Source organism: Ascidiella aspersa, chromosome 7, assembly GCF_963924565.1.
Source record: "Ascidiella aspersa chromosome 7, kaAscAspe10.2, whole genome shotgun sequence".
NCBI lineage: Eukaryota > Metazoa > Chordata > Ascidiacea > Phlebobranchia > Ascidiidae > Ascidiella > Ascidiella aspersa.
Window position 1 is genome coordinate 18,357,597 of NC_139453.1, and position 26,807 is coordinate 18,384,403.

The following is a 26,807-nucleotide window of genomic DNA, read 5'->3' on the forward strand; positions in this document are numbered from 1 at the left end:
ATATTTCACGGTCTTCGTTTAGATTTTTGCCTGAAGTTAACGATTGTACACTGAGCGGTTCAGCAGCTGGCGCCTGGCATGAGTGTCAACGACGCATGTGTTCGCTATTGCTGGACATTAATTGTTTCTGGTTAGTTTTTAAGACGTCAATAAAATCAGTATTTTATGACATCATTATTTTATCACCGTCAGACGGAATATATGGGAATTCGCTAAGTTGTAATTTCAGGACACACCCCTTTGAAATGGTCACGCTATGCGCCTGTCCGTCACTATTTTAATTGTTCATTAACCTCATAGGGAAAATAGGGGAACTCCCTAAGTTGAAAATGTCGGACCCCCCGTTTTTGATTTTCTGGATACGCCCCTGCCTAGCAACCCTACTAGCCGAACGAGGCTGTGTACCATGCATAGAAATAACATTTTTTCCACAGAGACCCAAGAAAAACACAATTTTTTTTATTTCCAAGTGATTTTGCAGTGAGCAGTGAATCAACTGATAAAGGACTAATGTATAATTTAGTAATTCAATACCGGCGCTACTTTGTTTTTAGGCCGAAATGTTGCAAAAATGTTTATATATCACATGGATCTATCCAAAAAGTAAATTTTAAAACACAAACTATATTTGCCGGTAAACAGATAGCCTACAGTTATTTTTTAAGTATTTAAATCTTTTTTGAGTGTTTTTTGTTTTGTTTTAAGACTTTTGAATAAAAAAGTTCCTTTGTTTTTTTATTTTCATGTTCAAATAAAGATTACTAAGAAATCTATTAAATAGGCAGTGTGAGATTATATTATGTACTTGTCAAACCATAGTTTATTCAAAATAGAAAAGAAGAAAAAAAAAAAGTGTAATCATCTCAAAAAGATTTAATGATCTGCAAAAACTAATGATTTTTGAACTCACTGACCCCAAAACCAAAAAAAGACATAAAAAAAAAAAGATATAGTGCCATGTAGTGTGATCAATTGTGTATTTATGCTCAAAGTGTGCCGCGACACCATACTAGGTGTGCCGTAACATTCCCGTAGGTGTTTACTTACTATTTTAGGGGTACGTTTTACAGTAGAATTAACAGAAAAATGGTACATTAGGGCAGGCAATTTAACCTTATGTGATAATCCAGCTGTACTTTTATGAACTTTTCTTTAAAGCTTTTTTAAAACCTATGTTACGTTTAATAACCGGAAGGCGACCTTCAAAACATTTTTTAACTAACTCAAATAACGGGCGATAGAGCTATTGTTTTCGAAAGTGGAAAGTAAGATTATCAACATGCTCCAAACTAATAAAATGTCACTGTGTTTAATTCCAGCATTGATGTTGCTCTTATTACGTTCTGATGGCTGGATTCCACATATTATAGGAAGACCGTAAACTCACAAAATCGAAAGATTAAAGAATTCAAAATGTCATCTTTTTCAGCGCCTATAATTGTAAATCGCCCCTTTTTTCTGGGCAGCCTTTGATAATTGCTTTTGTTGTCCATTGTCGATCGTGAAATATTTCATAGATGTGCCACTGAGTTGTTTTAGCTTTGTTGGTGTGCCGCAAGTGAAAAAAGTTGCGGAGTACTGGTCTAGACCATATTGAAATTAAGTAATGTTTTTTTGTTATTCAAGTTGATATTCTTCAAAGTTCAAGCCCCAATGTCAAAAAGGGGCCTACCAAACCAAGTTTGGATGTTTCGGATTGTGAATATTCTTCTGATGATGATGAATTTAGAATCAATGATGAAAAAAAGGAGAAAATTTTAGAATTTTTTCAGGTAATCGACTGTTTACTAGTTTGTTTAAAAGTTACAATTAAATAGAATCTATTTTAGGAAAGCTCAAAAGAAGAATTGGCAACTATATCTGAATGTAGTTCAAAAAAAGCAGAACTTATTTCAAACTTAAGACCCTTCACAACATGGGAATGTTTGGTTGGTTGTACTTAAAGTATTATTTTTTAAATTGTTCTTATTTTTTTAAGTATACAATTTATTTTCATGTAGCTTTGCAAATTGGATAAAACAAAGGGATTAAACACTAAGTTAATTGATGCATGTATTGACTTGCTACAAGAGCGACAAATGTTAAGCTCCCTTATGAAAAAATGTGAAATAATATCAAAAAAGTTGCAAAACCAATTCGGAAACATTTGTATGTCGAAAACGGAATCACCACAGAAATTGAAATATCCCACTGTGCAACAACCAGCAAATATTCCAAAGAAGTGAGTTTAATAAAAATAATTGAAAAAAGTTTATTAATAAAAAAAGTCAGTGGACACATAATAAAATGGTTTACCTGTCATGTACGTATATATAAATTAAGTTGTTCCGTTAGGTGCTGATTATGTATGTGACATACTGATTGCATGTTCTGTGGTGTAATTGACTTAAAAAAAATGCATTTTTACAAAATGTTTTGTCAATCAACGCACTTGTATAACCACAAAACAATTTATCGATGCATGTCATTTAATTTTTTGTTTTTTAGTTTGATGTTGAAACCTTATCAATTAGTTGGATTGAACTGGTTAAATCTTATGCACCACAACAAAGTTAATGGCATTTTAGCGGACGAAATGGGTTTGGGAAAAACTGTTCAAACCATATCGTTTTTTGCACATCTACAAACATCACTGAAGGAAACTTTTCCTCATCTTGTTGTTGTTCCAACATCAACTTTAGGTATTGCACAAGCCACAATTTTGGTACTGTGTTGGCTGTATACATTTTATTTAAATTTTTCTGTTCAAGATAATTGGGTTCGTGAATTCAAAACGTGGTGTCCTTCACTGTATGTTTTACAATACTGTGGCTCTCAAAATGAACGAAGATATCTTAAATCTGAACTACTCAAGAAAAGGCTGAGTGTTGATGTTATAATTACCACGTATGTATTAACAACCAATTTTACAAATGAACCGTCTAATTATGTTGAAATATATATCTTTACAGATATAATCTTGCTGTTAGTACTGCTGAAGATAGAGCACTATTTCGAAAACTACAAGTCTGCTATGCAGTATTTGATGAAGGCCATATGCTTAAAAACATGTCATCACAGCGCTTTCAACAACTAATGAGAATCAATGTATGTATTTAGCATAACTACTTTAATTTGAAAAAATAGGAAAATTTAATTGTTATTCAGGCTACCTATGCCAGACATGAAAATAGTTAAATTTAAAATTTAAGTTTGTAAAAAATTAAAAATTATTTATGCAACTATTATTAGAATAAACAATTTAAAATACTTTTTTGCTCATATAGTTAATGGCATTCAACACAACAAACTTTCTACATTTTTTTCTAATTATGAAATGCTTTTGAAACTCTGGGTAAAGATCTCATCTGTTAAGCAATGCAGTAAATTATTTGTTTTTTTGCTTTCATTCCAAACACTTATGTGAAACTATTCATTTTTTTTAAAGGTTAACGCTTTTAGGACCTTACATATTTCATGAGCTTACAATGGACACATTTTGCTGTTTTTGTCCCCCTAAGCAAGACTATACAGGGCAGCGATTTGCATCACTTGTAAATCTGCCTTTGACATTATTAAAGTAAAATTCTTATTAATGAAACTTAAATACTTTAATTTTATAGACTGTCTCCGCTAAGTGTGTGACACACAGCTATTCATATTTGAAATTAATATTAGTTTGACGGTTGTGTTTTTCCAGATTGGTATGAGGCTTCCCTATAAAATTTTATCACATCTTTTCTGTGTGATCTTGGGGTAGTGTTTTCGGAAGTTATGTGACATCGTTGCAAGTTATAAAAATAGTACATTTGAAAAAAAAAATTTTTCTTAAAAGGCCAAAAGAAGACTTCTTTTAACTGGAACCCCTCTTCAAAATAACCTATTGGAATTAATGTCTTTATTAAAATTTGTAATGCCTCATTTGTTTGAAGAAACAACAAGCACCCTGGTTCGAATCTTTTCTCATGTGAGTGCAATATCTTATTTTATTTACAATTGATTTACAATGTTTAAACTGTTCAAAACTCAAATTTTTTTGGCTTTTGGCCATAATTTGCCATAGCGTTGGGAAGTTTAGTTACTTTCAGTTGTCAAATCACAATATGTTTTGTTATATTCTAAAAAGTTTATTGATTGCTGAACGTTATTATTTATGTTTAAAAAAATAAATCTGCTGGGCACTAGGCCAGGTGCAGTCAAATATACAAACTATATTAATTGTCTAGAAATATCTCAATTCTGACAGATTTTTACTTGGTTTTGTAAATTGTAAATAAATTTTGTAAAAAGTTTGTTATTTTTTACACTTAAACTGGCCACCATTAAAAAAATGAAAGAGCCTGTTAATGTGACAGTTAATGGTTAAAAGGTTGTGCAACCTTGTGCTATAGCAGGGGCGTATCCAGAAAAGCAAAAGGGGGGAGGATTTTCAACTTAGGGAATTCTCGTATTTTTCGTCTGACGTTAATTACTAATGACCTCATAAAATAGTGATTATAATTACGAAATAAAAAAAAAATTAGACACAGCCAATTTACGCCCAGCAAAGAAGCAAAAGCGAACACATGCGTTGAAAACGCTTAATCTGCAATCATTAATTTCAGGCGTAAATTAAACCAAGACGGTGAAATACGGGTGATTGCTTTTGGTAGAATCATGTTTAGACTATAAACAGCGCAGTTTCCGAAGTTCCATGTACAGGACTGCGCTAAATTACAAGCACGTCTTTCGCCATCTGCAGCTAAACGAAGATCGTTTTCCTGGATGTTATTATGCCACGATTAGTGCAACATCTTCGCCGAGCAGCGTGCTAAGTCAGCTAAAACAAGCTGCGGTGGTGAGAAAATAAGTTTTGTCAATTACACACTAAACACATGGTCTTAGGATATGCATAAAGATAATAGTTTTGCGCTAACTATCCTTACATAAAAAGGCCAATTTGAACAATCACAGTTTTTTTAAGAAAAATCACCTTTTAAGAGAATCCGGGTTAGTTAAAAAAATTCCGTTGTTACCAGATATTACACCGAAAAGCCATCGCAGACAACGATTACGGCTTCCGTACCAATAGTACACCGAAAAGCTATCGAAGACTCGCCGAATCTGTCGATCTATGATGCAAGCAGAGCAAGCCAGAAAAACAACTGGCCTGCAGTGAGGTTCGAACTCACGACCTCCGGTCAAGCCGGGTTGTTATTTATGGAATACACCCTTGCTAATCAGCCAACCTAAACAAATAACAAAAGAGAAAAACATCCTTCGTTTACGGTCGACCAAACAAGAGACGAAAAAGGACGTTTTGCGTTTTATTTTGCTTCGCATTAGCTTAAGAAGTGGGACCCAATTATATTGAAAACATTACCGCTACAGACGGTGATTAAAACCCTGACAAAAACGAACAAAAAACGATAATTTCACTTACGAAAAGGAAGGGGGGGTTGGACCCCCAAACCCAGTATTGTTGAGTTGCATCTCTTCTCAAACGAACGCGGGGTAGGATTAAAGTAATAGCCAGCAGCAAAAAGGTACAGATGGAGGAAAAAGCCAAATACATTTCCAGACGTTACTTTTAAAGGTGAATTTTCACCTCAACCAGATGAGATCTTAAGTTATATTTAAACGATGATTGCATGGCGTACATTGCAGAGCAAACGAACTGTGCCGCTCTGGCGAAAGATGGAAAAGTCGTTAGTACATCGGCAAACAAAACAGAACAGTTCTCTGGGATATTGCTCTTTACAGAAATTTTTGCCTGCAGAGCATATACCTCATACGGGCCAAATTTTTCTCGCTTTTCTTTGATAGCGGACGTAATGTCAAGAAATCGCTTTCGAGATATATTCATTTCAATAATAATGCCGAAATGAATGCCCAGGACCACCCAGACTCTGATTCACTTTTTAAAGTGTCCTCTCTTTTGAAAAGACTGTGTGCCATGTCACAGCTTGAGCCTGAAGAGTGTCACTCGTTTGACAGATGTTCCCCTTCAAAGGGCGTTCTGGGCTCAAATGTCTGGTATGATTTACGATTTTATGGTTTATACCGGCAAAGCTATGAAGTTGCCTGGAAACCTAGGCGTTGCTGGAAATGTTGTCATGAGACTTGCAAACAATCTTCCACAAGATAAGAACTTTAAAGTGTATTTTGATAACTGGTTCTGTTCGGTTGATGTTGTATGTCTACGGCACCATCCGATCAAACAGGCTGAAAGGGTGGACACTGAACAGTGATGAAGAACTGAAACAGCACGGACGTGGAAGCCTGGACTGCAAATGTGAAGATACTGAGGGAGTTGGCATTGATCCAGCAGACAAGTGCCAGCGCTGGAGTGTTGCTGAGAATACAAAAAGATCCATGTGGAAAAAAAAAATTCCGTTGTAACCAGATATTACACCGAAAAGCCATCGCAGACTCGCCCAATCTGTCGATCTATGATGCAAGCAGAGCAAGCCAGAAAAACAACTGGCCTGTAGTGAGGTTCGAACTCACGACCTCCGGTCAAGCCGGGACCGTCGCTCTACCAACTGAGCTATGCAGGCTCAGAGAGGAGCGAGTCGAGAAACAACCATGCGCCAATACTTGCACATTTTGTTAGTACAAGCAACTTCACACTGGGGGATCATCAGTCCGTATCAATCAATGAAAGACACACACAAACATATGTGTTTAATAACATCTGTGATCTAGCCCCTCGGAAGTTGCTTTATGACCAACGAGAGGCCATACGTAGTGAGAGAATACAACCATCAATATTGTCTCATCAATGTCGCACAGCATTGCTGTGTTGAAAGCTCTCCTTGATGCCCGATTTAAAAACTGTCCTTTTTCATCGGAGATGATACTGGGTAAAGCTAAAGACTGGCTTCAAGAAGAGGTTTTCGAGGAAACAACACCAAAAATAACAGTGTTGTCCAAAGACGTAACAGGATGTTCTACAGACGTACCTCTGAGCAAGTGTGTTGGAAACCTCTCCCACACACCAGCATAACATATAACAGGAACGCTGAAGGATGAGATTGAGGAGTATATTAAAGAACCATTACACCAAAGAAATGGTAGCAAATGGTCGAAAACACACAGGAAAATGTGGAATATTTTCACAATTAGCAAGAAGATTTTCAAGTGCACCACCATCTTTACTTCTCAGCGAACAGGTATTCAGCACAGTAGCAAATATATATGAGGCAAAAAGGAGTCGGATAACTGGGGAGAATGCAGAAAAGTTGTTCCTGTATTACAATTTGCCTTTAATTGATTACACTTATTAAATAAAAATATGACATCAGACATCAGCTGATTAACCACAGTCTAGTTTACAGTGCTCAGTATCAGTCTTAAAATGCGGTAAGGTTTGTTTACTTAAAAAACAAGGTGTGATGTATGTTACTAATTGCATTACAGAAGTAATAAACAATTTAAATATTTCTTTTAAGCTTGTAAAAAACTCGATTGTCGGTATGGGCTATCATTTTAGGCAAAACTTAGAAAATAGGATATCGTTATCAGTCTAAAAAAGTTATATCGGTCGATCTCTAATAGCACTTATACAAATATTAATATTGCTTGTTTTACAAAATAAGTAGTCAATACAGCTCATAGATTGCACGTGCATCCGTAAACGCAGGATATTTTTTCTCTTTCGTTGTTCGTTCGGGTTGGCTGATCAACAAGTGTGTGTTCGACAATTAATAACAATCAATCAAGCGGTCTCTGTAATTCATCGGCCCGCTGCCCCTTCGACAAACTATACACGAGTCCATTTTAAATACTTTTTGACTATTTTAACAACGTGAGCGCGAAAAATTTTAGCGCTTCGCGCGAATGTTTTTTTTACGTTTTGATGCTGTCTATTGAAGAACTAGATTAGCGCTTCTCTACCGTGAGGCCGTGGAAGGTTGCCAAGTGCGTCGCGGACAAACGGAAAACGTATTAAAAAATATTGGACATATATTTTTCAACATATCTTTTATTTTTATTTTCGGCCATGCAAGAAAAACTTGCAAGAAATTTTTAAAAATGCCATTTTCCCCACGAAAAAATCGCGGTCGCTTCGCTCGCCAGGTGTGCACTTAGTTGAAAAGGTTAAAAACACTGAACTAGATTGACTATTGAAGTCGCGTTTTTGCATATGTTGCGCTAATCAAATAGCACCGGGAAAAAGCGATCTTCGTTTAGTATTGCAGGTGGCGAAAGACGTGCTTTTAATTTAGCGTAGTCTTGTAAATGGATTTACCAAAATCAATCACATATATTTTACAGACTTGTTTTCGTTTTTTCTCCTGAAGTTAACGATTGCACACTAAGCGGTTTCGCAGCTGGCGCCTGGCAAGAGTGTCGGCGACGCATGTGTCACGGTGTGTTTTGCGTTCAAAAGTTTGCTTTTGCTGGACGTTAATTGGCGGTTTCATGACGTCATATCTGTCACTAATTTATGACGTCATAAACGTCAGACGGAAAAACGGGGAATTCCCGAAGTTGAAAATTCTGGACCCCCCCTTTTTTGGATTTCTGGATACGCCCCTGAGTGCATTTAGTCGTTGCACTTTAACGGATCGGGTGCAAGAACATTGCTGATGGGTCCTGTAATGTTTGCTGGACTGAAGGACATTAGTTGATTGTCTAATTGGGTTTACAGAGAGCTAATGCGCCTGCAAAAAAGTGATAGGTTATATCATTCTTTGACCATTTCAGTGGCACAAAAAAGTTATGTACTAAAATTGTACAGTGACATTATAGCGATGATGATTGAAGCACTCACAGAAGTGAAAAACATCTAGTCGAGTAACAATTAAGGGCGAAAAAACACGGAGAAAAAACAATTGTACGTTTCTTTATTTGGTTGTTCCAACTCAAACTTAACACTTATTAGATCAACTCCGGGCTGTTACACGCCAACATTTACGCTGAAGCGATACGTGTCACAAAGTTCGCTTTAGGCCTCCGCCTCTAGCGCGCTTGCTTCACGGAGGTTCGCGAGACTTCTTGCAAAGCTTTTTGAAATATCAAGTTACGTACACCACCTTAAAAAAACGAAATAATTTTTTACAGCGGTTTAAATAGTAAACAATTTTTTACGTTGAACGCTGTTGGGTTCCGGGATTACGTATTTGCTTGAAATTCGTGCAATTCGAAAAATTGCTGCCGCGACCTAATGTTTTAGGTTTGGTCGATATTTTCGTCACGAAAAAAATTGTGTGACATGCTTAGCCAAGTTTGTGTATTTAGTCGTTCTATTTTACATAAACACAGAACATTGCAATTTGGTTGTATTATAAATTGCCATATTGTTTTTTGAATAATCGGCTTTAACATGCGGCTTCAGCAAACTTACACAACGCTGATGCCACTCGAATAAGTGATTTAATGGTCACAGCGCCATTCAGGCTACTGACTTAGTCAAAAGATTTCAGACACAAAACACAACGTTGCTCTTCTTAGGTTATTATATGTTAAATTTTCGTTGTATACAGTTTTCAAACAAAGGTAAAAAGTTATGTGAGTTTTAGTTAACAGATCGAAGAATTAGAACTTTTACCGCCACGCAGAACAATGCTATAATTAATTTATAATATGCCATTTCACAAAATTACAGTTCTCCACAGGTTGTAATGTGTAACTCTAGTGGTGGGGAAGCATTTCAGGCACAATGAGCGTCCAACAGAATAGGGCCCATAGCCATCACATGATTTGAAATTTCTATTTGGCGCCACGTGCAAACATTAAGGGATGCTATTTAAAAAAATATATTTTCGCAATATTAATCCCTTATTACGCTATCCGTAATTTTACTTTTCGGTTACATGTTGGTTACCATATCATTTGTGTAACCATAGGGCAGTGCTCCGCAACCGGTGTGCCGCGACGTTCCCGAAGGTGTGTTACTTGCAATTTTAAGGGTACTTATTAATCAGTAGGATTAACGCAAAAACTAAATAAATATCGTATCATGGCAATTATTTTAAACTTATGCTAAAATCCAGGTGTAATATTATGGTCTTTCCATAATCGTTCTAACAGTTTTTAAAACCTATGTTACCTTCTTTTATCGGAAATTAAGTATTAAAATAGTTTTTTTGCCTGACTCAACTTCATGGAACTACACCAGGAGTACAGACTTACGATAAATATTTTCAAACATTACGCGACAGTGTAAAAGGGAGATTAACCATGCGCGTTTGAAACCTATGAAACATCATTGTAAATACATTATTGGCAGTATGTGACTGTAAAATTATTAATTAGTTTTGGCAGCGGTTTCGAAAAATAAATTAAGCAAAAAAATACAAAGCACTAAGGTCAGGTTTCATTTTTCGAATGCTATTAAAAGCCCTCTGCTCTAATCAGGTATTGCAAGGGGGTACAATTTTCAGAACTTTGACTGGGTTAGAAATTTTAGGAAGTGCAAAACCGCAAAATAAGAAATTAAAGGAATGTAATACGTAAAATTTTCAGCATACAGTTCGTAGGTGTGCCGCCAAATTGTTTTAACTCTGTTGGTGTGCCGCAAGTGAAAAAAGGTTGGGGAGCACTGTCATAGGCCCATAGGTTGTAACACCAGGCTAGTAAATTTACACGGATGCCATAGCGATTAAGACAGTATGACTAGTTGATTCATTCATAAATTATCATGCTTATTGTAGGTGCAATTAATTTACATTGCGGTTACAACTAAGGTACTTTACTAGTTAAAGTTACACTAGTAATCACTCTATTTAGCCTGACAACGCTGACAAACTATCGCGGATATTGCCGGTGCAATTGATTTACATCGCCGATATAACGTGAAAATACTCAGGTAGTTCGTCTAGTAAAATATGAAACAAAAACATATTTTTTTATGCCCACGTAGCTCAATTAAAACTTATAAACTCATTAAGGTAATTTTTGATTGATCATCATCGCATAATATGGTGTACCACTTTTAAGTGTAGATGAACGTGTAGTTTGAATTGTAACCGAAAGTAATGTTCTGTATTGTGTATAAAATGGGTCGGGTAAATACGTTCCACAATTAAAGTAGGTGGGGGTGAAAGCAGCAAAAAATTGTAGGCTCTACATATTGGAAAAGGCGCTGTGTCCATAACAAATTCGTATTCCCCGAATCATTCTCAGGTATAGGTTAAACAAAATGTAAGGTTCCTTTAAGCTGTGGCCTCTTAATAACTGTTACATATTAGGTTGTACTCTACGTCATTTGCCTGAGCGTAGTATTGTCGATGTTTTTAAAAGGCAATTAACCATGTTATTAATGTTACGGACAGCGTAGAGTGTTAAATAGTGTGTAAAATGGTAAACATTTTAATTTTCCCTAAATAAAATATTTTAAATTCCCTAGTCGTTACTTATTATAGAGCCTATATATGTGTTGGTCGTCCCTTGACTATTTTTTAAATGCTTCCCCACAATTGTGAGTCACACCTTTAGCCTGTGTGGAAGCGACATTTAAACGGTTGGCGTGTTATAAATTATCGCATTTATCTGCGTGACTGTGAAACATTCAATTGTCCGTCTTCGTAAACTAAAATCTCGTTTGAAACTTAAATTTGTAACTATTAAAACCGTCGCATCAAATGCGATTCTTTGTGAACTCTACCCAATTTTGCGCGGTAACATACGAGAAGTTCTTAAACATAAAGTCTTAAGTTGAAAACATTACAATTCATTTTAATTAAGGCAATATACTTAATTTGATTTTATTTCCACGCAGGTAATTGCGCCTATGGTGGAATATATTCCAACCATGTGTTGTGAGTGAATAAATTATATGACACCCCCCTATAAGTGGATTGCTGAATGTCGTTATTTTAGTTAAATTGGCGGAATACATACTGTGTAGAATCAGGGCTGGACTCGGGTTTATTTTTAACTGACTCCGCAGCCCTGCTGAAGACCGATGTTTGTTCTAAAAATTTTCTTTTTTGCCGAAAATGCGCTAAGCGGGAACGATGGATACCATTAACCATTATTTACTTAACACAGACCTCCAACAATGCAATGCAAAGTACCTATCATAAGAAAAAAATTGAACATGCCAGGCAAATCATGGAACCCTTCGTTCTTCGCAGGTATTTTTCTTGGTGTTAATAGTGACTAAAATAATATGAGTGCACTAAATACACTCAGAGTTATTAGTTTTCATCATTAAAAAATAATTAATCTTTTATTGTTTACATGGTAAAAGTATGTATCCATCGGCTATATGCAAGCAAAAGTCAGCGTTGTAAAAAAATATAACACTTTTTACACAGATTTTTAATTACAGTATTGAAAACTGTTACTGTTTTTAGGCTTATCTACAGGGGTGTGCAACCTTTTATACTGCCGGGCCAAATATGTGCAATCGGATTAGACCACGGGCCACTTACATATATCTCGTCGACTATACCTATTAATCACTCCCACGAATAGAAAACAGTTATGTTTTTAGTCGAATTAACGGAAAATTTTTTAAAATCACTTTGAAGCTGGCTTGCTTTCCCAAACACCCTATCCAGGTTCACTTGAATTAGGTTTGGGCAACCCGAAGTCCATTTTCCAAGTGTATATTAGTCAGTGCTGAGCGATGAGGGGATTTCATGAAACCCACTTCGGAAAAAAAATGATCACACACGGACGTTGGACCGAACAATGCCATCTTTTAAGTGACAAATTTCCTTAGTTGTGGAAACTTATTCAGATCGAGGTGTTTTGCAGTAAAAATAACTACTTTTCAGAGAGAATTTTTTTTACAACTCACATGAATACTTAAAAAATCAATTAAATTTCAAATGAGTGAAAAAGATCAAACGGCCATTTTTATTATGCTTTTGCTACATGGACCACAAGTAGCTATTCAAAGGCGTTTCATGAACAAAAAAAATTGCAGCGCTCACCGCTCAGTAAACTTTACACAACAGCATCCAAAACACATTTTTGTAGTTTCAGTTTGTTAACTGGTGACATTAGTTTGGAATTACTTTCGCTTTTCTGCTTTATCTAATTTTGATTAAATATTTGACTCAAAACTAATAACTAACTATTAGCAGCTACTGCAGAGATTGTTCCATGGTTGTTTTGAAACAATAGCACAACAAAAGGCTATCGTTAAGGCGAATTTAATTGTCGCGGAATTATATGGGCCGAAAATTTATTTTCGGGACATATCTTGTTTTTGCCCGAAAATGTTTCAGACGGATTTTTGTCCGGAGCTTTATAGAAAAAGTATACATCGTAGAACTTTCAAATTTTCAGACATGGTGTAGAGTGGTATGAAGGTGCTATGTAGAGGTTTATGAGGCTGTACCCCTAGGTACCTCCAATTGGGGGACAAAAACCTGAAATATTGCGTTTTAGCTCTCTGTAGCTAACGACTGTCATCTAGCCGCAGAAAAACTGACATACAGAATTCGTTCATATTCGCTTGCTTTGTCCAGCTTGTGAAGTGACGAAGCGACTGACCGCCTGCTGCGCTTTATTGTCCCGCGCGTGAGACTTTCATTGTGCGAAGTGGCTCGTCCAAAACTGGGCTCGTGCGACTTGCATTTTGAAAAGAGGCTTCTCTTTAGTAAAATTACTTAGTGCTCTTAAGAAACAACATATTTTACCGCCGCAAATTTAAATGCGAAATCTGGTGGCAGTGTACGCCTCTCTATTTTCACCTGTTGCGCATTTTACTCCAATAAAAAAAAAATTTCGGTCGCGGGACCATTCAGTTTGGGTGGCGAAAGCCTTATTAATTGAGGGCTTGTCAATAGAGGCCTATATTTTAAGTTTTCTAATTGTTTCCATTAGTACACTGAATTGTATTCAAGATAGCCGTCTTACTTGGAGCGCGACTGAAATTGTCACGCAAAATATATACACTAAGCCCCGTAAAAAGTCCTGAGTGTTCGTTCGATCCAGGTGATGGCAAAGAGCGCTTGCAATCCAACACTATTTTGGCCATTACCACACCAAACTGATCTGCTTACCGCAATCTGGGTGTACTTCTTGGTATATGTTTTTAAAGAAACTCTCTTTCATTTTTTATCCCGTTTCTGTAACCAAAGCGTCGTAAGCACGCTGTTCTCTTTGTTACATCGTGTCTTAAAACAGGGGTCGGCAACCTTCGGCCCGCAGGCCGGATCCGGTCCTCCAATGAAAATCATCCTGCCCGCAAACTCTTTTACAAACTGTACACAAGGCCAGCATATGCTTAATATTTTCAACTGTTTTGACTATGCGAAATTGCACAAACTTTTCCCCGCGCGTATCAAATTTGACTTTGGAATTACATTGGCGTTTTGATGTAGTCTTCTCACACCAAAGGTGACGTGCGCATGACAACTATAAGTAGGAATTTTTTCGTAGCATGAAACTCTCTAAAATCATTTTTTTCCAAATTAATTCGCTGATGTATTATTCAATCATAAACATTAACAAAAAGAGCGTGAGTGGAAAATGCGTCACGTCTCCTTGTAAATTTAAAGGTTTGCCATTTTAAACATTTTTTTTGCGCTACGCCTGTTGCTTCCTTGCTGTAGTGTAACTAGACTCATTTTCACTGCGTCAAACATTTGGGTTTGTCCCTGATTAAGAGTTGTTATATTAAAGTGCTTAGAGGCCACACGTTTTTATAAAAAAATTGTTAGCGGAAATTTAATACGGCCCGCCGAGAACTTGCTGAGTTTGGTCTGGTCCGCGACTTGGTAAAGGTTGTCGACCTCTGTCTTAAAATTTATATTGCCCTCTGAAAAATCCTTAGATGTGAGCCTTATAATATTGAGTTTCCTAAAACGATTACGATGAGACGTCGTACATTTTACATACCTTGCCAGTAATTATTGCACTAAGAAAGCGCAATAGCGGACGCTTGTTGAAGGGGTTATGGCGGGGAATTGGTGGGGCTGCAAGCCTGCAACCCATATTGGTTGCTAAATCATATTTGTCATCCGAATGAGACATCAAAAGTAGTAAAACTCAAGACTTCTTTTTCAGTTGTGTTACAGAACCCTTCCTCTTTAAAAACGCATAACATGTAGATCTGTCTTAATGAATGGAAACACAATAAATTACTGTGTTTTTTTAGCAAAGCTATTTTATTAAAAAAATTCGAAGTATTTGGGTCGCGAGACCTCGGTACTAGCAATTTTGGGTCGCACCAAAAAGTATTTGCGGACCCCTGTATTAGGCACATAAACTTGTTTTATATATTGATTGAAACTACAGATTTAAACTCTGTTATAACTTTGATTGCTCGGAAAAAAAAATTTACCCAGTAAAAGTTGGCAAAAGTATAGCAAACCGTGATAATATTTGAATGATAATATTTGCTTTTTAAACATGTTAGCTCGCCAAAGTGAAATAACATACTTGTACGCATTATCTACGTAAATTCCATTTATCAAACATATATTTCGATCATTTCCCAGATACCACGACGCCATATTTGAACCCCTTTCGCATCAACGCCAGAAGTTAAGTGGGGGAGTTTTCGGCCATATCTGTTTTTGCTTGCAGAAACAAGTTAAGGAAAAAAATATAAAATACATAACACAAAATATACAATACAAAATATTAAAAAATTAAAAAAAAATTTGAAATTTGAAATTAAAAAAAAACAACACCAAGCCCTGAAAATATACCCCTTGACAAAATATACAACAACCGCACCCCCGTCTAGTTTTTTTTTGGTTTCATATGGTTTGCTATGGCATTTTTCAGACCGATTTTTGTCCGAAGCTTTATAGAAAAAGTCTACATCGTAGAACCTTCAAATTTTTGTGGAATGTAGGTGCTTTGTAGAAGTTTATGAGGCTGCACCCCCAGGGGCCTTTGCTTGGGGGGGCAACAACCTGAAATATTGCGTGCCATCTAGCAGCAGAAAAACTTCCATACAGAATTCGTTGATATTCGCTTGCTTTGTCCAGCTTGTGAAGTGACGAAGCTACTGAACGCCTGCTGCGCTTTATTTTCCCGCGCGTGAGACTTTCTTTGTGCGAAGTGGCTCGTCCGCATTTTAAAAACAGGCTTCTCTTTAGTAAAATTACTCAATGCTCTTAAGAAACAACTTATTTTACCGCCGCAAATTTAAATGCGAAATCTGGTGGCAACTCCAATCCAACATATCAACACCAGGCCTACACAACTTGAAATTGTGTGTTGATATTTTGGATTGGGGTACCATACTAAACAGGTGCAAATAGCGAATATTCTCCAAATACGATTTTTTCAAATATTCTTGAAATATTTCATCGTATTGTCGCGGTAATACAAAAAGAGGTAAGGCCGTGAATAAAGTTTCAACCACCGTACAATCAACGCAGGGAAGCATTGCGAGTAGGGATGTTCAAGACAGAATGTCGGCGACACATTTATAATGCTTGCTTTAAATGCGGCGTCAGCATTTTTTCGGGCGACCAATTACTTTGCGATCAGCTTCGCCTAATAATCAAGTGTCAATAGGGTGTATCTACCACCGCAAATTTAAATGCGAAATCTTAAGGCAGTTTACGCCTCTCTGTTAGCACCTGTTGTGCATGTTGCTCCAATCAACATACCAACATCAGGCCTAAACAACTAGTAAAACTTTCGATTTAATAGTTTGCGTATTAGGCACATAATAGTTTGTTTCATATTGTTTGAAACTACAGATTTAAAGTCTGTTTCAACAGTGATTGCTCAGACCAAGCCATGGTAAAAATTTACCGAGTAAAAGTTTGCAAAAGTATTGCAAACCATAGGCGTTAAATCATTTTAAGTCCTTAGGAGAATGATAACATTTTCTTTTCAAACACGTAAGCTGGCCAAAATGTAATAAAATGGCCATACACATTATCTACGTAAATTCTATTTATCAAATATATGCTTCGATCATTCCCCAAAATCTACGCCTCATTTGAACCCCTTTCGCATCAAAGGCATAAGTTAAGTGGGGAAATTTTCGGCCCATATCTGTTTTTGCTTGCAGAAACAAGTTAAGGAAAACAAAATATAAAATATATAATATAAAATACACAATACAAAATACAAAAAAGTATAAAAAAAAAAATTAAAATTAAAAATAAATAAATAAAAATAAAAAATAAAAATATTAAAGAATAAAAATAGGTATTAAAAAATAAAAATTAAATTAAAAAAAAATAACACTAAACCTTGAAAGTATACCCCCTGACAAAACATACAACAACCGCACCCCCGTCTAGTTAGAATTAGCTTTACGTTTAAAATGACCGTTGGCGGTAATTTAAGGTAAATCGCTTCCTATACCTCATACTATGTGCACCCTAATAAACTAAACATGTACATGCTAAAAGGTGACCTAAACTTAGGAACAGTTAGGAAGTTTTAATATTTTAATAGTTACCTAAAACAGTTAACGAATGTTTTGTGTTGCAGGCCAAAAGCCAAAGCGCGCCGCGGGCCACATATACTGGTTCCGCGGGCCGCAGGTTGCACGCCACTGCTTTATTACAATAAAAAAAATTTGCCTGAAATTAAATCATGTTTTTTACTTCCACAATTCGTTACTCAAAGGTGTTTTTTATTCTGACCTGTCGGGCATGAATGTTGTTGAAAAGTGTTTTTGTTTAAAGATAGGTTTAATTCATGTATATTGTATGTAGCAATCTTATTTGTTTACAGAATCAAAACTGATGTATTACATCAACTGCCAGAGAAAAAAGAGAAAACTGTATATTGTCCACTTGGGAAAGGACAAATGTCTTTGTATGATAAAGTTAGGACACAACTGAAAAATAAATCTATAAAAAATGGACGTAAGTATAAGTATTGTAAAAAGTTATTAGGTAATTTACAAAAGCCTATTTTTAACAAATGTTTTTTTTTTTCAGTTCCGAAGTCTGAACAGAAAAATATTTTCATGGAACTTCGAAAAGTTGCCAATCATCCCTTGTTAAGGCGCCAATATTATGATGCAGCAAAGCTTCTAAAAATGTCAAAACTACTTAAAAATGTAGTTAAACAATTGTTTGTAAACGTTAATTAGGAAACATTCACCGAACTACTCTAGCGTAATATCAAAGTCAGTCATCTTAATGCGATGTTAAAAGTTGACTCAAAAAAAATTTGAAAAAAGGAAAATATTAGTTAAATTTGCATCTCGTGACTTTATTTGTATGTTTAAGGTACCCATTTTTAATTTTTTTTATTAAATTTATCGCTTTTACCAGGATATTCAATATGTGGATGCAGATGAAACTTATTTATTTGAGGACATGGAAGTAATGACTGACTTTGAATTGCACAAAATGTGTACTGAAAATAGATTATTAAAGGAATACCAACTATCCAACATTGAGCTGTATGATTCTGCAAAGTTCGCTATACTTGATGAAATTCTTCCACAGTTTTTCAAGGAGGTAACCGTAGTCTAAAAGTCGTAAATTGTGTTGCACTGATCATTTTACCTCACATAAAAATTGTGCAAAAATAATTGTTGCGTGCAGAGGAGACAAAAAGTTTGAATTTGTTTAGCTTTTGCCATTGTATTAACTGTCGTAACGAATAAAAATAAATATGCTAGCAAACCGTTTCGTGCAGCAACTGACTGGGTGTTAAAGCAAGTAGTAAAACTACTTTAATGTATAGCAAACGTAACGTAACAATGCATCGCAATTGAAGTTGTGGCCTGTCTGTGATCGACTGTTCATAAATGCTACAAAGCAAATTATTAAGAGTAAAAAAATATTGATAAATTTTGGGGGGAGTGGCTCCCTGGCTACACCTATGGTTGCATTGAGCCATATAACACGCAAGTGGAGTATCTGCTTAACAAAAGCCACTAAACCTTATTATTAGGGAAAACGAGTTTTAATATTCAGCCAATTTACAATGATGATGGACATTTTGCAAGACTACCTCAAGTGTCGAAATCATAAGTTCCTGCGACTGGATGGTCAAACGCCGATGAATGAAAGGTAGAATAATTTGGTGTGATGCATTGATATAATACAATATGCTGGCTGCATTTTAATTCTCTGTTTAATTCTCTGTTAAGGATGACTCTAATAGATACATTCAACAATGATGCATCATATTACATATTTATTCTTTCAACAAAAGCTGGGGGACTTGGTATAAATTTGACTTCTGCGAGTGTTGTTATTTTACACGACATTGATTGTAATCCATATAATGACAAACAAGCCGAAGACAGATGTCATCGTCTTGGTCAGACAAAGTAGGTAAATATTTAAAAAACTCTTCGTTTTACACAAAATTTTACTTACTTAACAATTTAAGGGCTGTGGAAGTACTTAAATTAGTTGGGAAAGATACCATTGAAGAAACAATGCATGAATATGCGAAGCAAAAACTTCAACTTGAGAAAGAAATGACTAACACAGGTAAATTAGTTTTATATTTGGCATTTCCAAGATACATAGTGCTGTCAACATTTGATGCATTGCACAGGTGAAGAAGAGCTCGACTTGCTTGCAATGATAACCAAGGCTTTATCTTGACGGTCAAGCAGCGTTTCTCAGCCTTTCTTGAAATTTAAATATGGCAATATAAAAGTCCCATACTGACAGTTCTGGCCACAAAGCAGTTGCAAACTCTATTGATGCAAAGCTACATTGCCACAATAGGAAATCGCTGAGTCGTATCTGTTATAAAAGCATAATAAAATGTATTTAGTTGAAATACACATCAATTTATGGCTAACAATTTACCTCGCCAGAAGTTCGAATAATAAGATCAACTTTATCTATTTCTAAAATTGTATTGAAGAGAGCTTGTGTTATGTCTTCTTCACTTGAAATCTTGCCCTCTTCTAGATGTTTTGCAATGTTCTTCATAGCATGCACCATTTCATGACGTGATGTATAGGCCAGACAAACATTTAGTTTGCACCTTAATATTTTGAACTTTAAAAAACTGAAGTATTAACTTACTACTTGTAAACCTACTTGGTGTTTAGCTTTGTCATGTTAACCACCTCTTTAGCCAACTTCTGGACATCTTCAGGCAGTTTATCAAGTTCTCCAACTATACAAACTCGCACTCCATTAGCTTTCAACTGATCTCTAAAAGAAAGTGAAATGTGCATTTCCATTTTAAAGTTAAACATTTTGTGTATAGGACCCCTTTTTTGGAACAAATAAAATTTATTTACCTACTTTTCATGTAATATTGAAGATAATTTTGCTCGTGCAAGTTCCATGAGGCTTTCTACTTCATCTGTAGAGCGCTTGAAGTTTTCAGCACTGAACGCATAAACTGTTACTTCTTCCACATGTAAATTCAGACACCACTGTAGAACCTTAAGAATAAAAAATTGGAAACTAAAATATAAACTGAAGCCATACAGTACACCAGTGCTTTTCAACCTTTTTGCTGGAGTGGAACCCTATGGAAACATTCCACTGGCTCGAGGAACCCCAGTGTAATAAACACACCTCAATTAGCTAAACAATTTAAAAATTGCAGAACCCTTGGACTGTACTAGCAGAAGAACCATAAGGTTCCGCGGAACCCTGGTTGAAAACCACTGCAGTACACACTGGCATATTGAACTAAAAAAGAAAAGAGAGTTTTGGCACCCTATTTTTGGTCCTGTTTGGGCTTATTGGTGGGTAATGGGTGGGGTTGGAAAATGGGTTAGTGTTGAAATCATTAGGGGAGTTAGTGATGTAAATAAGGGTGGGGTTTGGGGTTAAATACAGTGCTGTTTAGGCCTGATTCCGAATTAGACGGTATTAATGCCATTAGGTATTAGTCCTATTTTGGCTTTTATTCCGAATTGTGTTTTATTCTAACGTTAGTGTTGTTCTTATCTCGGTCTTATGGCTGGAGTCCGTCCATCAATCAACAGAAATTTAAATGCAACAAAATCCTCTAGAAGTTCAAGATATACTCTCAGAGGTATATTTTCAGGATTTAGTGGCGATTTTTCTTTTTTTAATTTTTTTGGGGGGTCTGGGGTTAGTGGACCGTTGTAAATAGCGTTACTCATCAGGGTTGCTTTCACATATTATTAATTTGACTTTTGTTTGTGGTTTAGTATAAACGTTGCCTGTTCTATAGTTTCCTTAACTTGTCTCTCCAAGCAAAAACAAATATGGGTTGAAAATCTCCAGCCTCAACTTATGTTGGTTTTATTTTCATAGACTATGCAAAATTAATTTGAGAATCGATTTGCAATCAAAATATTTTATTTATTTTTATTTTTGCTGTTTCATAACAAAAGTCCCATTCCTTAAGACAGTGACAAACTGGCACTTAACGCCTCAAATTTTCAGGCTTTTTTTACTAAAACATACAAAGCAAGCCAAAAAAAGAATACTAGGAAAAATAAATTTTTGGCCCATAGAATTATAAAAGTTTAAAAACAAAACAGACTGTCAGAAGAAAACTACATGGATTTCTGAAAGGTGATCTAATGCAAAGCAGCGCCGCGCAGACAAGTCAACCTGTCATGACATTCAATAACATCAAGTTGCGATAAAAAAAAGAGGAAAGAGAAGTGCTTAGTGGTGAATGGTGTTAAAATCCAATATAAAATATTTTTTGTATGTTTATAGAAGTTTAAGTTAGTTTGTATAAGGCACCTGTTTTTATTGGATGGTTCCACTTTTGGTTGAAAATCCATTCAATTAAAACAGGTGCTTTGTTTGTTGCACCAACCACAGTATCCACCAGACTTCTGATAACATTTGTGGAGCAAGTGAGACAAACCGTGAATTCGTTTTCAACCAGTTGCTCTTTTACGGCATTATGCTGTTAAACACATGTCCAAATTTAAATGGCTATTTCGGAGTGTTTTAAAATTAAATTTTTAGTACAGCCGCCAATGAATTAACCGGGTTTAAGCAAAGCTAAAGGTTAACACTAATTAATACGCAATGTATGCACAAAGCACTCTTTTTCTTTATATTTTGACTTGTTGTCATCATGGTCTTGCTTTGTATTAAATCACCTTAAATAGTGCTTTTTTATGTATATGTATTTTACATTACCTATAGGAGCTGACAATGTCAGTTTAGGCGAAATATAGATTCCTTAAAAAAATGTCTGATGCTGGTTTTAATCAGGTTTTTAAACTTTCAGTTTTATTCTTTAAAAACTATATTGGTTTGTTTACAGGAGAATGTTAATCTTTATCCTAAAAAAATTATAACTGGGGAGAGACAAAATCCCTAAAAAGCTATGCTGCATCATACCGGTACCTAAATAATAAAATACATACAACCAGCAAACTCTGTCTAGTTTTATATGGTTCTCTCACTTAAAAAACAAAGAGTATAAGATATACAATACCTCTGCTAATTTATCAAATCCCCTTGTATGTCCTTCTATTTTTTCCACTTGATTTTTTGCAGCAAATCTTCTATTTCCATCCATAATAAGGGCAATATGTTTTGGAATGGGCCCCAAAGAAATTAAACGTGACCACAACCTTTGCATTAGTGACATTTTTAATGATTCTTTACAAATTAATGACATTTTCTTTTCCTAATCCAATGCCAAATGGGGAATTTAAATGCAGACTTAAATGCTATGCAGTGTCTAGGTTTGTAGGACACCTGGAACTTAAAGAAGAAAACTTAATTACAACATTGCTGTTTAATTAATTGTAAAAAATAACCCCTACCTACTTTTAATAAGTAGTTCAGGGAAATATAAATTGCATACTTTTAAATCACATTTTTTTGTAATTCAAAATTTAGAACATTAATGACATTAAGTACAAGCGCACAGCCTGTGGGTTTGTAATTCTGGCTACGTTTTCCTGATTATGTTTAACTTTGTTTAAACTTTACACCACTTGTATGCAGTCAAGGTATTTACTTGTTTAATACTATGTCACATTTAATACCAAACTGTGCTGTGGGTATATTATGTTGAACTGTGGCAAGTAGGTTCGTTGAAGCCGTGATTTGTCCTAATGGCATTCCATATTATATGGCCACCAAAGATTCCCCCCTAAAATTGCTTCTATGCTAAAATTCTGCGATATTTTATGCCAAATGACCACAACTTTATTTACGGTGGCTCATAGCCATGGTTAAAGATTTTCATCCCCCAACCACCTGTAAAAAGTATGGCAAATTTTTAACCTTTTAAAAGTTCACTCCAAATATGTAAAACACCCCTACACTCGTATATATTGCATTGGTGTACGTTTACTTGCAATGTATGCAATACAGCGTGCATCATAAAGTGCACGTTTTTGACCTTTGGTGCACCCAGTCACTCGGATTTTTTAGGCCATGTACCCACAAGATCTGCCATACTTTCCAGACTGGCCTTTAACCATGCATTTTTAAATGATTGTATATACCAGGGGTGGCCAACTTGCTCTTATGATTTGGTTTCGATTTCCTTTTTTAAGGTATGGATTATTGTCGGTTTCGACTCAGGCTGTTTGCCTCAGGACATTGTATTTTTAGTAACACTTTTAAAACAAGATAAACACAAAACATATGCCCAGATAATATTGATATACAACATTATATCGAGAAATGTGAATTTTTTCATCGCCTTGTGGAGTGAGAAAGAAATGTAGTGATAGGCCCTCTTTTCGTTCCATTTGTGTAAGATGTGGCTCTTAACGGTGAACCAAGTAACAAATGCGGCTCTTTGTATCTGATTGGTTGGCAACCCCTGTACTATGCTTTTTTTCTTAAACTAAACAATTTTAGTTGTTTTCGCAAAACTAAATTTGGATAGCCAAAAACAGATTTTTAAGGCAGTTTAAAGATCAGCATCTTTAACTTACAAATAAGACGAAAATAAAAGAAAAAATAGTTAAATAACTCACAAAAAACACCTTCAAAATACTGCTACTTTATAAAAAAAAAACGGATTATAAAACCCAACACTAAAGCAAAAAAAAAGTTGTTGAGAGTATTTCTGATTTGGCAGCCCTGCAACTACCTTAAAAATATAACTGTATCTGTAGAGTGATGAACTACATCTATGTTTTGTTCGAGATTTTTACGACAGTAAAATATAATTCAATTTAACTTATAAAATTATAAAAATTATGTCACTTATATTTTAATATCTAATATTTTAATTATTATAGTTGGAAAGCTACTTTTGTAAAACGTTTTTTATCAAATACTTAGTATATGTTTTCATAAACTATAGAATACTAGTTACACAGTACAAACCCGTCCGGCTAGTTTGCATTGCTTCTAGCTGCCTTAAAGCCGTTCAGTGGATGGCCACCAATCCAATGATGGATGAGCTTATCGCTTTATGCTGCTAGGTTATACTACCTGTAACCATCCTGAGTTTTTGTGAAAGTGATTTACTGGCATTCGGCTCCAGAGAACAACAGTATTTTGTTTGTTTTATTTCACTAGAGTAACGATTTCACCCGAGAATTGTGTTGTGCAAATATCAAATACTATATTTATTACAAATAAACCCGCAAAAAATACCTTAAGTCATCGGATTAATTGGGAACACGAAAATGTAAACTTTTTAAAAAATTACACAAATGCACAAAACTTAGTCGAATGCAAGGGGACTTCCCACCTCATAGTAAGGAAACTTGGTAACAACTTAAACGTCCATAGTAGGATTCCAAATCCAAGCGTTTTCAGAACGCTTCCTATTGGCTGAAATTTTATGACGTAATAGATTCTTATTAAGCGCAAATGTACTGTAGTACTTGACGAAAAATAAAAAGTCGTTAAACACGCAAAACCATAAGACGTTACTTAAAACATCGTTTATTGTTGTGTCGGTAAATAGGAGAAAATTAATTGGCTTATGGGTAAATACTTTGACACCGTTTTGAATCTTACGCCGTAAAAGAAGCGCAAAATAACCACACCACTGTTCTGTTGAAAAACAAGCGTTAGCAGTATATGTCTCAAAAATTAGTTCAAGTGTGTTTAACTTTAAACTTGATTAATAATATCCCTAGCCAAAACAGGCCATTACAAAAAAATTGTGTACAGTCTGCTTAACTGACTTATTATTTATTAAAATATAAATATTTTTTGTCATGTGCGTTTGAACAACCAACTTAATTGGCAATTTTTTTTTGTCTGCCTTTTATTCATTTCTAGCTGCCATTTTAGTAAAAATAGCCTGCAGTTTCCTGATTCCAAATATCATACAACTTGAATAAATAGGATTGAAAACTGCAGCCTTTACTGTATCAAAAGATCGTGCGATCGACGTTTAAGCTTAGACTTCATAGATATAGACTATACATATTGCGATACATAATGGTTTGATAAACAGTCGCATAAAAACAATTTACAGACCTTTCGGTCGGTATTTTAATAATTATACATATATATATTAAAAGTATAATAGATTTTCACCTGATAAACTAGGCAGAATCAGTTATTGTGAAATCCATAATTCCGTTTCGTTTTCCATGATTCCAAACGGTGGTTATGTCTTTATCGGCAACGCTTGTTTGTATTTAGTGTTCCGTAATTCAAGCAAATGCTTTGCTGACGATATGGAGCGTCTTTCGATGTATCTTTCGACGAGATCAATTCTTCCAACAGCTAGCTTCTTGTAGGTTCCAAACATGGCAGTTTTTAGGCGGTCGTTTGTAGGTAGTCCGTACAGATTAAGGCACATATTTTTTTTTTTGAGCTTCGTTTCTTCAGTCTTCTTGGGAAAGTAGTTTGCAGGTGGTTCGTTCCTCACTCGGGGCACCAATTTGAGGCATGCGCGTTTTAATTGCAAGTCTCATTAAACTAATTTGCCTCGGCAATCAACCTCGCTATTGCTTCAATAAGTATTGCTGTTGTCTGATTACAATTCCACACAGTTTGTGTTGGCTATTATGGGCAAACCGGCTAATCCCGGCAAGCTGATCCTGAGAACTGGACTGGTTCAACAGCAGAACAACTTGTAAATTGATCCTGATAACTGGACATTTTATTTTTGTTAGCAATCCTTTTTATACACAAAACTTAGAAGAGAAATTTTCTGTGCGAGAAAAAGATTATGACGCAGCAATGACACGGCAAATTGTTACATTATCTAATATTAATTTCGTCACACGGGTGTTGGCTTATCGCCTTTCTCTCTCAACTTATCTCCTACAAGGAAGTTAGCATCTGTCCATATTAGTACACGAAAAGCGGCTTCTAACTGTAAACACAATTTCAATCATTGTTTTGAGATGCGGCTAATGTGCCAATTCTCAACGCGGCGATTTTTAAGGTCATACTTTTTAGTACAATATAAGGAAGGATATGCGTCACGATATAACATTTATCATGTGTGAAACAGCCGAATGCTTTGTTCTCATAATGACAGCGAGTGTTTGGAAAAAGGCGTAAAAAAATGACAAATCATAAAATATTTGGTAAATATACAACAGGATGTTTTTGGTAAGGATGCGTTATGACAATTTTGATAATTAGACAAGAAATAATAAAGGGGCGCATGTTTTTGTTGTTCGTTAATTACTTAAATCGATTAATTAAACACGTAAAAATGGCCACTGCCACCACAACTGTAAAAGTAATGATGATCTAGGCTGCAATTGTGTGACAAACTTTGTATTATTTACCAGGCGGCGTGCCACTTTCCTTTAGGTTAGAATTAGTTAATTATGAATCTGTTGTGGTGGTCTAAGTAGGCTAAATGAAGCACACAATTTTAAATGAGTTGGAACTATATTAGTGTAAAAAGTCAATTTTACCCACCATCAGTGATTGTTAAACACACCTTAGGGTTAGCTATATAAGACTGATTGACTTGATTGTATTTTAAGTTGGCACTTTGGTGCAATATCTACAACACTTACAATTTTTGTTTCATTTTCTGATTTTCATTAAGATCTTAATAAGAAATTTTTGAGTATGATTAAAGTGCAACAAATTAAGAAGGATTTTCTGCTTGTGTACAGTTGGTGTGTG

At 35.4% G+C, this 26,807-nt stretch overlaps 2 protein-coding genes across 4 annotated transcripts in view; one reads left to right on the forward strand and one right to left on the reverse strand.

The window, feature by feature from the left end:
* LOC146138127 (SWI/SNF-related matrix-associated actin-dependent regulator of chromatin subfamily A containing DEAD/H box 1-like) overlaps positions 1–20,077 on the forward strand; it is a 30,103-nt gene extending 10,026 nt beyond the window's left edge. Inside the window, exons 5-19 of one of the 3 annotated variants that reach the window (XM_083394906.1) lie at positions 1,627–1,772; positions 1,830–1,928; positions 2,001–2,221; positions 2,488–2,681; positions 2,751–2,886; positions 2,952–3,087; positions 3,815–3,946; positions 11,959–12,044; positions 17,581–17,714; positions 17,790–17,911; positions 18,129–18,317; positions 18,757–18,875; positions 18,956–19,138; positions 19,201–19,304; positions 19,372–20,077. In XM_083394906.1, the coding sequence (XP_083251032.1) occupies positions 1,627–1,772; positions 1,830–1,928; positions 2,001–2,221; positions 2,488–2,681; positions 2,751–2,886; positions 2,952–3,087; positions 3,815–3,946; positions 11,959–12,044; positions 17,581–17,714; positions 17,790–17,911; positions 18,129–18,317; positions 18,757–18,875; positions 18,956–19,138; positions 19,201–19,304; positions 19,372–19,421 (2,051 nt within the window). In that variant the 3' untranslated portion in view covers positions 19,422–20,077. Of the gene's footprint in view, positions 1–1,626; positions 1,773–1,829; positions 1,929–2,000; positions 2,222–2,487; positions 2,682–2,750; positions 2,887–2,951; positions 3,088–3,814; positions 3,947–11,958; positions 12,045–17,580; positions 17,715–17,789; positions 17,912–18,128; positions 18,318–18,756; positions 18,876–18,955; positions 19,139–19,200 lie in introns of those variants that run through there. The other 2 variants (XM_083394905.1, XM_083394907.1) reach the window with 2 other exon arrangements.
* LOC146138128 (dehydrodolichyl diphosphate synthase complex subunit DHDDS-like) lies at positions 18,988–22,488 on the reverse strand. The gene is made up of 5 exons (XM_083394908.1): positions 22,219–22,488; positions 20,079–20,221; positions 19,869–19,985; positions 19,632–19,812; positions 18,988–19,565 (listed from the first exon to the last, which is right to left on the reverse strand). The coding sequence occupies exons 1-5, from the start codon at positions 22,402–22,404 to the stop codon at positions 19,425–19,427; spliced, it is 768 nt and encodes a 255-aa protein (XP_083251034.1). The 5' UTR covers positions 22,405–22,488; the 3' UTR covers positions 18,988–19,424.
* Between the last annotated feature and the right edge of the window lie 4,319 nt (positions 22,489–26,807).

Bases quoted from the DNA above. Each gene is read 5' to 3' on its own strand.
- LOC146138128 (XM_083394908.1), bottom strand. From the start codon at position 22,404: ATGTCATTAATTTGTAAAGAATCATTAAAAATGTCACTAATGCAAAGG. The intron at 20,222-22,218 runs GTATTGTATATC...TTTATTCTTAAG, and splicing joins GATTTGATAAATTAGCAGAG to GTTCTACAGTGGTGTCTGAA. The intron at 19,566-19,631 runs GTAAATTGTTAG...CTTTTATAACAG, and splicing joins TTATTCGAACTTCTGGCGAG to ATACGACTCAGCGATTTCCT.